General features: G+C 43.4%; 1 protein-coding gene across 1 annotated transcript in view; it reads right to left on the bottom strand.

Moving 5' to 3' along the window:
* Positions 1-13713, bottom strand: part of LOC139664049 (IQ motif and SEC7 domain-containing protein 1-like) — a 34250-nt gene that overhangs the window by 8760 nt on the left and 11777 nt on the right. The window contains exons 8-14 of the mRNA XM_071542860.1: positions 13259-13713; positions 11318-11476; positions 9623-9745; positions 9266-9432; positions 8535-8674; positions 6780-6905; positions 2934-3033 (exon numbers count right to left, since the gene is read on the bottom strand). The exon at positions 13259-13713 is cut by the window's right edge and continues 189 nt beyond it. Of these exons, the coding sequence (XP_071398961.1) occupies positions 2934-3033; positions 6780-6905; positions 8535-8674; positions 9266-9432; positions 9623-9745; positions 11318-11476; positions 13259-13713 (1270 nt within the window). The remainder of the gene's footprint in view (positions 1-2933; positions 3034-6779; positions 6906-8534; positions 8675-9265; positions 9433-9622; positions 9746-11317; positions 11477-13258) is intronic.

Genomic DNA, 13713 nt, shown 5'->3' with positions numbered 1-13713 from the left:
TTTGGAGCCGAACTCTTCAGAGTGAGGCGTCCCTATTAACAGGTGCTGAGGCAGATTTGAAACGCCACCAACTCCAATCTGCTGTGTGGGACTGTGAGCCAATTCATCTCTGCTGAAATAAAAGCATGGATTCCACACGCACGCCCACGCACACACACGCACAGACACACACACACACACACGCGGGGATACACAAGGACACACACAATACAATTTTGTATATTGGTGTGCAAATCTAATCGTGAAAAAATTGTAGCTTGAATGAGTCGTGTTTTCAGGAATGCAGCAAAACAGCCTTGTTTTCAGATTGACAGCAATATGTTTAGGAAATCATATGATGTGTTTTCAATGGGTTTCAAATGGGCTGGCCGGGTTTTCAACGGGTCACTGACTATACTTTCTTGTCCATCAATGACAGAGGTGGCAGACAGCACAACAGCAAAATAACATGATTTTTTTACGATGTGATGGATACAAACAGATTGTTCAGGATGTTTCCAGCTGGGACGAGTGTCTCCCAGTGGGACAAGTTTTCTCCCAAAGCAACACATGGAAATTCATTGTGTATTCAAATTACAAAATCAAAGATGGTCAGGCTTTAACCAAGCTAAGGTGCAGTGCTTTAGACTCGACAACTTCTGGACCCATATGTAACTACTGTAGAGCCACATGTACCCCTGCTGCAACTCATAGATCTACATGTATACTGTAAACTCTGGATCCACATGTACCCCTGCTGTAACCTCTAGATCCACATGTACCCCTGCTGCAACCTCTAAATCCACATGTACCCCTGCTGCAACCTCTAGATCCATATGTACCCATTTTGCAACCTCTGGATCTACATGTACCCCGGCTGCAACTTGTAGATCCACGTGTAACCCTGTTGCAACCTCTAGATCCACATGTACCCCTTTCGCAACCTCTAGATCCACATGTACCCCTGCTGCAATCTCTAGATCCACATGTACCCCTGCTGCAACCTCTAAATCCGCATGTACCCCTGCTGCAACCTCTAGATCCATATGTACCCATTTTGCAACCTCTGGATCTACATGTACCCCTGCTGCAACTTGTAGATCCACATGTACCCCTGCTGCAACCTCTAGATCCACATGTACCCCTGCTGCAATCTCTAGATCCACATGTACCCCTGCTGCAACCTGTACATCCACATGTACCCCTGCTGCAACCTCTAGATCCACATGTACCCCTGCTGCAATCTCTAGATCCACATGTACCCCTGCTGCAACTTGTAGATCCACATGTACCCCTGCTGCAAGCTGTACATCCACATGTACCCCTGCTGCAACCTGTACATCCACATGTACCCCTGCTGCAACTTGTAGATCCGCATGTACCCCTGCTGCAACTTGTAGATCCGCATGAACCCCTGCTGCAACTTGTAGATCCACATATACACCTGCTACAATGTTTAGATCCACATGTACCCCTGCTGCAACTCCTAGATCCACATGTACCCCTGCTGCAACTCCTAGATCCACATGTACCCCTTTCGCAACCTGTAGATCCACATGTACCCCTTTAGCAACCTCTAAATCCACATGTACCCCTGCTACAGTCTCTAGATCCACATGTTCCCCTACTGCAATTTGTAGATCCACATATACCCCTGCTGCAGCCTGTATATCCACATGTATCCCTTTAGCCTTTAACCTGTACATGTACCCCTGCTGCAACACATAGATCTACATGTATACTGTAAACTCTAGATCCACATGTATGCCTGCTGTAACCTCTAGATCCACATGTACCCCTGCTGCAACCTCTAGATCCATATGCACCCATCTACATGTGCCCCTGCTGTAACTTGTAGATCCACGTGTAACCCTGCTGCAATCTCTAGATCCACATGTACCCCTGCTGCAACCTCTAGATTCACATGTACCCCTGCTGTAACCTTTGGATCCTCATGTACTCCTGCTGCAACCTCTACATCCACATGTACCCCTTTAGCAATCTCTAGATCCACATGTACCCATTTAGCAACCTGTAGATTCACATGTACCCCTGCTGCAACCTGTAGATCCATGTGTACCCCTGCTGTAACCTTTGGATCCACATGTACTCCTGCTGCAACCTCTAGATCCACATGTACCCCTGCTGCAACCTCTAGATCCACATGTACCTCTGCTGCAACCTCTAGATCCATATGTACCCCTGCTGCAACCTCTAGATCCACATGTACCCCTGCTGTAACCCTTGGATCCACATGTACTCCTGCTGCAACCTCTAGATCCACATATACCCCTGCTCTAAAACTTTTGTTTTCTAAAAGGACATTTCCATTCGATAAGAGAGTTATGTTGGTTGACAAACACACTGTCATTTAACAGACATTGTATATTTAGAAATGTTGATATCATTGTCACTACGGATCTCTAGGCAGGAAGCACTGAAGCACAAAACACCAGGCACACATGGCCCTGGGCAGTGCTGTGGCATGGTGTGTGTGTGTGTGTGTGTGTGTGCAGTGTGAGAGAGAGTGCATGTATATGTGTGTCTGTGCATGTGTATATTATGAGTGTGCATGTACAGGTATGTGTATTACAACGTCAGTTTTGTGTGTGTATGCACAAGTATGTGAGTGATTGAGAGCGTGTGTTTTGTGTGTGTGTGTGTGTAACACTGTGAGTGTGTGTGTAGTGGGCCTGCTGACTGTGGGGTATAAATAGAGCGAGAGAGCGAGAGAGAGAGAAAGAGAGAGAGAGAGAGACCAAGTGTGACAGCTGAAGGAGAGTTGAGCAAGTGCAAACAAAAAATAGAGATCGAAAAAAGGAGAGAGAGGCCGAGACAGATGGAGGGAGCAGATGGAGGTGAGAGGAGAGAGAGAGAGAGAGAGAGAGAGAGAGAGAGAGAGAGAGAGAGAGAGAGAGAGAGAGAGAGAGAGAGAGAGAGAGAGCAGTACTTACAGGAGTTCTGGAAGGTGTGGACCTGCATCTCCACCAGAGGAAACGACTGTCTGAAACTGTATGTGACCGAAGTTTTCTTCTTCTGGAAGATCTTTGTCACCTGGGGAGGAGGAGGAGGAGGAGGAGGAGGAGGAGGAGGAGGAGAGGAGAGGGGAGAAAGAAGGTATAGGATTGGGGAGAGAGAACGGAAAGATGTGGAGAAAAAGAGAGGAGAGGAGAAGAGGAGAGAGAGGGAGAGAAGAGAAAGAGGAGAGGGGAAAGAGGAGAAGGAGAGAGGAGGAAAATAGAGCCGAGGGGAGAATGGAGAGAGGAGAGAGGAGAGAGGGAGGAGAAGAGGAGAAGGAAGGAAATGAGGAGGGGGAGGAAGGAGGGAGTGTTAAGTTTATGATAATTTGCCTGGGTTCCGCTTGTCATCTTCATTTGTTTCTTTTGTTCATATTGGTTGAGATGGTTTTTAAAAGCCCCTGGTGAGTCGTTTTAATCTCTCCTGCATTCATCTGACATATTTCCCTCTCCCTGCGTTTTATCACCGGGTAAATAAACTAGAATGACTAAACTAGAGCTGAATCAGAGTTATTTTATCTTCCAAGTACAATTAAAAAAACACATGCAGGAATTACTCTCGGTGGCCTTGGTGTAGAGACTTATTGACAACTTCTTTTTAAACCTTAATTCATCCGGGAAAGGTTTTACTGAGCACACAAGGTCTTTTTCAGCGCCGTCCTGATTCAACATTCATATATTTCCACACATTCACACCTGGGAGCTGCCTGGTACAACCATAGTATTTCCACACACGGATCAATAAAGTATCGCTTTATTCATGCCTGGTTCATGCTTTCTGCATCGAGCTTTGTGTGTACGACGGTTCGCGCTTCTCCTTTCTAATGCTTTTATGACGACTGCATGACTGAAAACATTTACTCAAGTACTGTACTTAAGTACAATTTTGAGGTACTGGCACTTTACTTGAGTATTTCCATTTTGTGAGACTTTAGACTTTTCCTCCACTACATTTCAGAGGGAAATCTTGTTCTTTTTCCTCCACTACATTTATCTGCCGGCTGGAGTTACTAGTTACTTTGCAGAATAAGGTTTTACATGCAAAACATACGATAAGCTCATAAAATATGTTGCATTGTTAGAGTTTAAACTCCCCAACAGTATATGGAGCAGTTAGACCGACAACATTAAAATAATTCTGACAGGTTAATGCTTCAATAATTTAACACTCTGAAAGAAACTTTTACTTACATTTTACTGCTAATACTTTTACTATACTTTTACTTAAGTAAACTAATCCTTAAAGGTGTTTTTTTTATTGTGGATTTCTCCTTTAAGTGGTTGTGAGGTGGAGAAACTTTTGTCCTCCAGGCTCCCTCCCCTGCCAAGCCTTACCCAACAATCAAGTTTTATGTTTGGGATTTTATTTAATTGGTAACACTTTACAATAAGGGTCACTAAGTTAAGGGTTAATTAATGCTAAATAAGCATTAACTAACCCTTAATTAACAGTTAACTAATGTGTCTGGTAATCATTTACTAATGGTGTTCATGTTAACTAAGGTATTAATTTATACATTATTTAATAGTCATCTTTATAAACTATTAAATCATGTATAAATTAATACCTTAGTTAACATGAACACCATTAGTAAATTATTACCAGACACATTAGTAAGTTAGTTAATGCTTATTAAGCATTAACTAACCTTATTAAGCATTATTAAGCTTATTAAGCATTAACTAACCCTTAATTAATGTACCCTTATTGTAAAGTGTTACCAGTAAACTTTTGAATGGAAGACTTCTACTTTTAAATGAGTATTTTTCCATTATGGTATTTCTACTTTTACTTAAGTAAAGGATTTGAGTACTTTTTCCACCACGATACTGTGAGCAGCAATTTCCTCCATGTTAGGTTTTGTTTTGACCTGGCTCTTATGAGTCCAGTGTCTTCCTGCTTTTAAAGTCGTCACGTTAACCGCTACTTGGATGCCTTTACAGTCCCTCAAAGACGTAGGAGAGCAGGAGACTGTCCCTCAAAGAAGCGTCATAAAGATGGAGCTATTTGTGGACCTCCTCAGGTGGTCTTCCTGAACACGGGGCTGAAAAACCTCTTCGTTCTTCTTCCTCGATGGAGGCGTGTCATCGCTGCATGTAATTGCAGTGATGTTTGAAAATGACTCTTGGCGAACGCACCCAGTCATTCCGGCTGCAATTATGTCATTTTGAGCGCGGTCAAAATGACGCTCCGCCACATGCATTTCTTCTTGTGCTTGTTAGAACCTCATTTGCCAGAAGGTTGGTGTATTCCTTTGGGGAGACTGGTGGTTGAATATTTTGCTGTGTTCCATTCAAAGTCAGAAGTTGGGGCTCCTGTAATTGCTTATTTTAGATTACCAGTGTGATAAGGAGCTGTACTGACTTAAATGTGAATCTGGCCGAGATTAACATCTGTTTCTTTTAAGGCACTTTTCTTTAATTTATTTATAAATTTATGTATTTTTTTTATTTTTATTTGGAGACTCCTCTCTATGTGGATGCACATGATGTCATGATTTATAATTTTTATGCATGTTTGCCGAACTGTGAATTGTTCCCCTTTAAATTTTTTTATTTTTTATTTTGTATTTCATGTTGTTTTTGTTTTAATTTCCTGACAAATCAGATGTGTACAATTCAAATGTGCATAAGTAGAAATAAACACTTTGTTAAAAAAAAAAAAAAAAGTCAGAAGTTGGAAATTCCCAGCTGGTAGGTTGTAATTTTGACCCGGTGTGTTCCAGTGCTTGGAAAAACCAGGGGAGAAACACTCCTGGACTCCTGGAAGATTTTCCTTGCTCAACATAAACTGCCTGTTCCCCATGCAACAGCTAATGTTATGTGAGTGATATTTTGGGAACTTTAGCTAGCTAGTTAGCATAGAACATAAGTTACATTTCAAATTTATATATTTAACCATTTACCTATTCAGGTGTTTTGATGGATTTATGGTCATGCAATGCTGAAAACTGAACATAAGTGAATTCTGAGGATTATAAACATGTTAAAGGTCTGTATAAGTCTGGTAGCGTCTTGGGTTGTGTCTCTTCCTCCATTATAAAACCACAAAATCAGTGATTCTCTGTGATCTGTTGCTCCGGGAGAGGAGACTGGAGAATTGTGTTTTTTTCTCTCTCCATTCACTGCCATTGTCTGGAGAAACAGTCTGAAAATCACTTCTAGCACATAAAGGAACGCCGACAAAGCAGATTCTGACAATATATAAAAAAAACTAGTCGTGCTGCTGAATTGTTTTTAAGTGAATCTCTTTCTTTATGCTTGTTAAACCTTTCAGTTTGAACAAGTGGAACACCGATACCCGGATCAGAAGAATTACACTTCATTCCGACTTGGCGGGCCGTTCCGTTGTATTTGTCCTCGTAGGAAGTTGAAATTTCCAACTTTCCGCTGTGTCTTGAATGCAGCGCTAACAGGCTCGCGGCATTATGGGGACGACTGGCGCTCTGCTGACGCACAGTCACATTATCTCCCATGGGAGAAGATCCTGCGGCTCTGTGAGGATTGGTACCCCAACACAGCCCAAAATAGTTCAGTAATACAAACACCCAAATGCAGAGGGACACACACACACACACACACACACACACACACACGAAGGATGATTTAATTCTGTGTAAAAAATGAAAAGATATGGAGGTAAATTGGTGCCTTTTCTCTCATTTTCACTAGAACCCATAGTTAACGAGGGAGAAAGTACTCACAATTCAACACCAATACAGACACACACACACACACACACAGACACACACACAGACACACACACACACACACAGTGGTTACCATCAGCAGGTCGTTGAACAGGAAGACTTCTCTCTGGTGGACTCCGCTCCTCTGCGCTCGGTTCGGATCTGGAACCTCAAACAGCTGACAGCAACACACTAGCCTGCGGTGGGGCAGGGACAGCACCTGGAACACACACACACACACACACACACACACACACACACACAAAGGTGATAGTCTTAATTACATCATATTCTATACAACAGCACCATTCACAAGACATAACCAGCAATTACAGCCTGATCCGGGCCTGTAGAAAGGGATGAAAGTAATCTGATAACAAAAATGGTAATGGTATTAATTATTAAAGGAGAATACTGGTGTTATTTAGAGGTTCAGCTAAGATGTTTTACTCTTCTGTTTCAAATCTCATTTTGGCATGAAAACCTTTTTTGCCAAGTGTGACCCCACTCCTTTGAATAAAAATGCTAACTGTTCGTACTGAAAGCTTAAGTGAAATTTTCTGACCACTAGAGGGCGAAAGGAACTGCAACACATTTGTAAATAAACTCACAGCAAAGCCACTTCTCCCTCCCCCTCTCCCTGTCCCCCCCCCCAAAAAAACATACCGTATTTCCTCTAATAGTGGCCGGTAGTCAATTAAAAGCCGGGTCTCCGATAATGTCCGGGGCCGTGGTCGACACGAACAAATAAAGGCCGGCCCCAAATACAGGCCGGGGAAAAAAACAAAGGAAAAAACAACGGTGGATACCGTTAAACTCCTGGTGCCTGTTATATAATGTAACTGTAGTTTGTAGTAACGTACGAGTGCCACAAGATGGCAGTATGCCACAAGACGGCTCGGCCAGAGGAAGTCTCCGGAGCGTGCCGCCGTCCATTACCGTAATTATCGGTAATGCGTTGCAGTAACAAAAAAACGGCTACCTAACGAACCCCAACAGAAGCAGATCAGAAAACAAGGAGGCCTCGTACTAAAATATGAGCAAATATACTTATCAAACAGGGAATTAGAAATAAAGGCCTGTCTCTAATATAAGCCTGCTTCCAATAAAGGCCTGGTACCCTCTGCAGCTGAGGTAAATAAAGGCCCGGGCCAATATTAGAGGAAATACGGTATACGTCCACTGTACTACGGAGGCCTACCAAGGACAAACATTGCAAAGCACTGTGCATTTGGGCTAATAGCTAAGCTAACCGTACCAACAGAGAAGTGTCACCAGTTACCAGTCTGTTGTTTTTATCCTATCCTATTCATGTTTTATCCTATGTATTCTTTTAATTGTAAAGTGTATTGGGACCATGCTTCATGGCGATTCTGCACTTAAATAAATTGATTGATTGATTGATTGATTGATTGATTATGAGAAAATTTCCAGGAATGGGAGGGGGTGACCGGCGCTTTTAAACAGCGAGGGAGGAGACAAGCTAACAATTGTAAAGCTGCTGAATGGAGCGGGAGGAGCTTCGTTCAGGAGCGGAATTTGTCAACAAGCTTTAGAAAAGAGGAGAAAACAGCAACACAGCTGCTGCTGTGTGGATGTTGGTTTATATCATTATGTCTCAGTGAAATCTCCATACAGCACACATTAGGTTCAGGACTGGTTATAAGGTCTGATATCGCTTATTGCAGGATTAAATAGATTACAGATAGTTTGGAAGAATAGGCGATTATTTGTTTGATTTTTGGCATGTCTGAGGAGAGAAAAATGGCATTTTTCGAGTGAGAATCCCCAACATGTTGACAGATTCACAGGTTTAGAGACGTTTGTTTGAAAAGTGAAAGCCTCTTACGGGTTTCTTGCCGACCACCATCCTCTCCACCGCCTGCACCTGGGACACGTGGTCGTCGTTGGTCCTCAGCTCCCACTTCTGGATCCTTCCATAGATCCCCACCAGCAGATCTCTGGGGATGTCCTGACCGTTATCAACACCTGACACAGAGACAGATGGGTGTTAATTGATTGAGTTGAGAGGGTATTTGCAGATATGAAATTATAAAATACAGGAATGAAGTGAAACATTGCAAACTAGAAGGCACTGGGAGAGCGCAAACCGTCAACGCTCAACAATTCTCCACCTTGCTGTCACACCCAAACACATCATTCCTATCACTTTCAGTTGAAGTGAAATTGATTTCTTGACCCTGCAAACATCCCGTTACAAACTGGACTCAAGTCTCTGTCTCGATGAAAACGATAATCTTGTAATGACTGAAATCCCAGATCCGCATCACCGATATCTACTCAAGTGCTCCTTGGCCCAATGCTGATCTATCCATCAAATCTCATAGAAATCCATTCAGTTCAGTTCAGATCAGTTCAGTTCAGATCTTTATTGTCCCTTGAGGGGGACTTTCATAAGTCGTTGGGATATTGTGCTGACAGACAGATAAACTAACAAGGTGAAAAGGTAATTAAACTCCAAAATATCTCACCTCAAAAGACACAAAATAAAGACAATTTGTATAAATGTATAATAGTTTGATTTATAATAAGTTTAATTTATAATAGCTGCTGACTGACCCCGCAGGTTCTTGATGAAGTCCTCGATCTTCATCTTCCTCTCCGGCTTGACGTTGGGGCTGTACATGTCCGTGTTGAGGAGGATGATGGCGAAGGCCAGGATGAAGATGGTGTCCGGGTTCTGGAACTGCCGGATCAGCACTGGGTTACAAACACAGTACCGCTGACTGGAAAGAGAAAAGAGAGGGAGAGAGAGAGAGAGAGAGAGAGGAGGAAGGTGGAAACTGACAATGAGAATGAAAACATCATGATCAAATCTCCTCGACAAACCGGTTTAGCCCTCATGTGGTCGAGTGTATCTCCACTTAATGCCCTGTATCATCCTTGGGGATTCGGACCCCCGGTGCGGTACAGTACCTGAAGGCCTCCACCAGCCGCTCCACCCGCTGCGCCTCGCCCTGCACTTTGATCTGAGCCTGGAACTTCCTCAGAGCATCGTCCAGATCCATCCCTGAGAAGTCCATCTCATCCAGAACACAGCTGCAGACAGACAGGAAGAGCAGTGATGATGATTTGAAGGTGCGACACACAGAACCTGAATGGATAGAACGGTCCTTCCACTGTTTCCCGTGGTAATTTGGCTAGTACAGCATAAAATGGCGACTATGGAATTGGACTATGGAGGGTTAGTTGCTATGGTGACAGCACAAGTCTGGTTATTAAGGCTGTAAAGTGTGTCACACTTGCTTGAGAACTGTGCAGATGTGTCTGTTTTCTAAACAAGTGTTTAGCAAACTGTTAAAACTCGATTGAAAGCTGCTGTTTGCACCGAGGTTAACGTAGCTTTATCAAAGATGTGCTTCTCTCCCTAGTTCTTCTAGTCAAAATCAGCACATTAGCATAATCAAACAGGTACCTTTAACTTAGGGTGCTTTCACACTTCCGTTTCAGCCTCTCAAGTGGACTCCAATGACTCAGCAATTTTTTGTACATACGGTATGTGAAGACGCCAAATGAAATCAGACCCTCTAAAATGAACCGAACACAGATCACCTAGGAGGTGGTCTGAGTTTGTTTGTGGTCCGATTGATTCCCATTGAAAAGAAGCTGAACCCTCTTGTAAGTCCACTTACATTGTGAACACAAAGAGGACTGAGTTCTTATGCAGCTGTTTCAGTTTTTGGACTGAGTTTGGTTCCTTTAAAAAACCTACATGGGAAAACGCCCTTCAAATAGCCCCTTAAATGCTATAAACTAATGTAGCTTAGCCTACCGTTAGTGGAGAAGAATAGTTAGCATTCACTAACTTGAAACAGCTAACGGACATCGGCTGAAACAGATTAACTCAACTATAACCACTTCTACTAACTGCACAGATGTGAAAACGTTTGAGCTACTTAAAGAGTAACTAAACCCCAAACCCAAATTTGTGGTGAAGCCTGACACCTGAAAAGTAGGGTACTGAACTGCCCTTCTGCCATTGGCTGGTCTTTGTGCCAGGTGATGTCACCACCTGTTGTACTCTATAGAAGATGACATCACCTGGCTCAAAGACCAGCCAATAGCAGCAGACCAATTTAGTACCCTACATTTCACCATTAGGTGTCAGGCTTCACCATAGATTTGGTGAAAGAGCTCCACCTAGTGGAGGCAGAGTAACAACTTAATTCAGCTGCAATGCCAGTTTTCCTCTGCTTAGGTTCTTAGGCAAAACTCAGCTCTCACCTCAGTGACTTGCCATAAGTCGGTACACATAAAAATGGCCGCCGCTCCGACCATCCAGGAGCGTTGATTTGAATGGCAAAGACCGTTCTATCTATTCAAGTTCTTTGGTGCTACATGTAGCATTTTCTGTTTCTCAAAATTAAGACTAACCCTAAACCTAACAAGTCCTAACCCAAACTAATCTTAACCCTAAACCTAGCCCTAAAATAACTCCTTAAAAAAGTGCGGAGCGGGCAAACATTCTCACTTTGCAGGACTTTCCGTCATCTCTCTGTCCTTGTGACGACATTTGGTCTTCATAAGGATAGAAATACAACACACACACACACACTGAGCCCTCACCCCTAACATGAGCCCACTGAAGTCCTGTGACTGTCCTGTACTCACTCCAGAACGTCCTTGTTGAACTGCTGTCGGTTTCCCAGGAACTCTCCGATCATCTGCCGGCTCAGTCCCTTCCTCTCCAGGATGAACCGAGCGATTCCCACCGGTGTGTCCGACACGAAACCCCGCTCGATCAGGTACTGGATCCCCTTCTCTGGCTTCCTGCAATGGAGGACATTTTGTTTGATTTTTTTTTTATTTCCTTGGTTGTTTTATAGGTCTTGTTCTACGATTATCCACCATGTTGTTTCTGCTGGCATTTAGATTGTGTTATCTTGTGTCTTATCTCTTGAATTTTTCTCATTATTGTTGTTTTGCTTGGTCTGGGGTCAGATGTTGAGTAAGTGCCTTATAAGCTCCTTCTTATCTCACCTGCACAAATGACCGATTGCATCTCTTCTTTTTTTGTTTATTATCATAGCAGTTTTTAATTGTCTTTTAGAAGTCCACATTAAAGTTTTAAAGAAATGTAACCATGGGGTTGCAAGAAGCAACAGGGTTTATGGGAAATGTAGTCTTAATGTGGAGAAACACTAGCACTAACAATACCCCTGGTGTGAGATAGAGGCGACCAATCGTCTCCACTGTGGTCTCATTTGTTTACAGTAATTAAATCATGGTATCACAATTAATTTGCCAATGATATATTGACGTGCAAAAATGCAACACGTAACACCTATTTAATTTCCCTGTAGTGTTTGGTTGGAATGAAAACCTGCATACACTTGGCTCTCTGTGGTTCACTTGAGCTACACAGGAACGCATTAAAAACATTTCATTATAAATAATATTCAATCTCAAAGAAAGCGATAGCATGAGAGCGTAGAGAGAGAGAGAAAGAGATGGAGAGAGAGAGAGGGTTGGAAATCTGGACGGTTCAGTCATCTGACTGCTGAAACGAGGATCACTGTAATCCATAACGTTTTCTAGATAAAAAGAACCAGTTGACAGATTTTAGAGACTTTTGAAAAGGGTAATGACTCAGAGGTAGATTTAAAGGGAAAAATGCATTGAGATTGTGAGATTGTAGAAATAGTGTTACACATTTTACACATCTTAAAATAATGGTCGGTACAGTTGTAGGTAATAATAGAGATAGGGATAGATAACAATACTATTGAAAGTTTTTAAATTGTAATAAATTGCTTGTTTAAAGAGTAACTAAAGCCCAAACCCAAATCTGTGGTGAAGCCTGACACTTAATGATGAAAAGTAGGGTACTGCACTGGCCATCTGCTATTGGCTGGTGTTTGTGCCAGTGAGGGTGTGGCACAGAGACAAGCCAATAGCAAATTGCCAGTGCAGTACCCTACTTTTCACCATTAGGTGTCAGGCTTCACCAAAGTTTTGGGCTTGGAGTTTAGTTACTCTTTAACTGCATATTCTGTCGATTTTGGAGGCAAAGTTACTCAAAAGTAACTGAGAGGAAGGTTATGGTCCTGAAACTGAGCCTTGCTGTGGATTATGTTACTAATTACACACACACTAAGAAATAAATGAATACTGTGTTTCTTATATGAATAACACACTCTGTCCTTTTGTTCTTTGTTCTCAGAGTAGAGTCTCTTTTTCTCTCTACATACCATGGTGAGGTAATCAATGCATGTATGCGTGCACGCGTGCTATATATGGTTATGAAATGATTTTGAGTGTTCTTATAGGTGAATAATAGTTTATGCTATTCATACGTGTGTTTCTGTGTGTCCCATATTAGGTGAGGTTTTTGGCTTTGAGTCAAGAAATCTGAACTGTGGGTTTGGCTTTATGCAGAGATTTATGTTTTTGTTTACTCTAGTGTATAAAAGCAAGTGTATTGAGCTTCTTTGTTACCCGGTTTGGAACACTGAACTGAACCATGAATGCATGAAGAAAGGACTTCACAGAAGACTCTTGAACCCTTTGCTCATTCATTTTGACCCACAAGGGTGAAGCTTACACACTTACTTATTAAAGAGGTTGAGGCCTATGCGGTACTGCCTCCTCTGCACCACGTCGTTGTTGAAGGCGGGCGAGTCCCAGCTGTGCCGGCTCTCTCTCTGATAGGTCTGCTTCCCCAGGGCGCCCGCTCCCATCGGCTCCCGCAGGCTGTCGCGCGACGAGGAGCCGGAGCTGCAGTTGTTGACGGTGGTGTCGTCGTTGGAGTTGGTGGTGGTGGAGTTGACGCTCTCGTTGTCGCCGTCCGAGCAGAGCAGGTGGTGGTGGAGCAGGTGGGGGTGGGGGTGGTGGGCGAGGAGCGGCTGCTGCTGCTGCTGCTGCTGCTGCTGCGCCTCCGCGCCGGGCAGCGCCGACGAGGAGGAGGAGGAGAGCGGCGAGGGGGTGAGGGGCGGCGGCAGGGGCGAGAGGGGCGTGAGCGGCGGGAGCGGGGAGGGCAGCGGGGAAGAGGGGGGCTCCGGGTAGGC

This window comes from Centroberyx affinis, unplaced genomic scaffold (genome assembly GCF_046629955.1).
Source record: "Centroberyx affinis isolate AG114_WGS23_722 - 3 ecotype Tasmania unplaced genomic scaffold, CSIRO-AGI_Caff_v1 ptg004195l_1, whole genome shotgun sequence".
Lineage (NCBI taxonomy): Eukaryota > Metazoa > Chordata > Actinopteri > Beryciformes > Berycidae > Centroberyx > Centroberyx affinis.
Note: the sequence above shows the minus strand (reverse complement) of the source record. Positions and strands in the feature narration are given on the sequence as shown.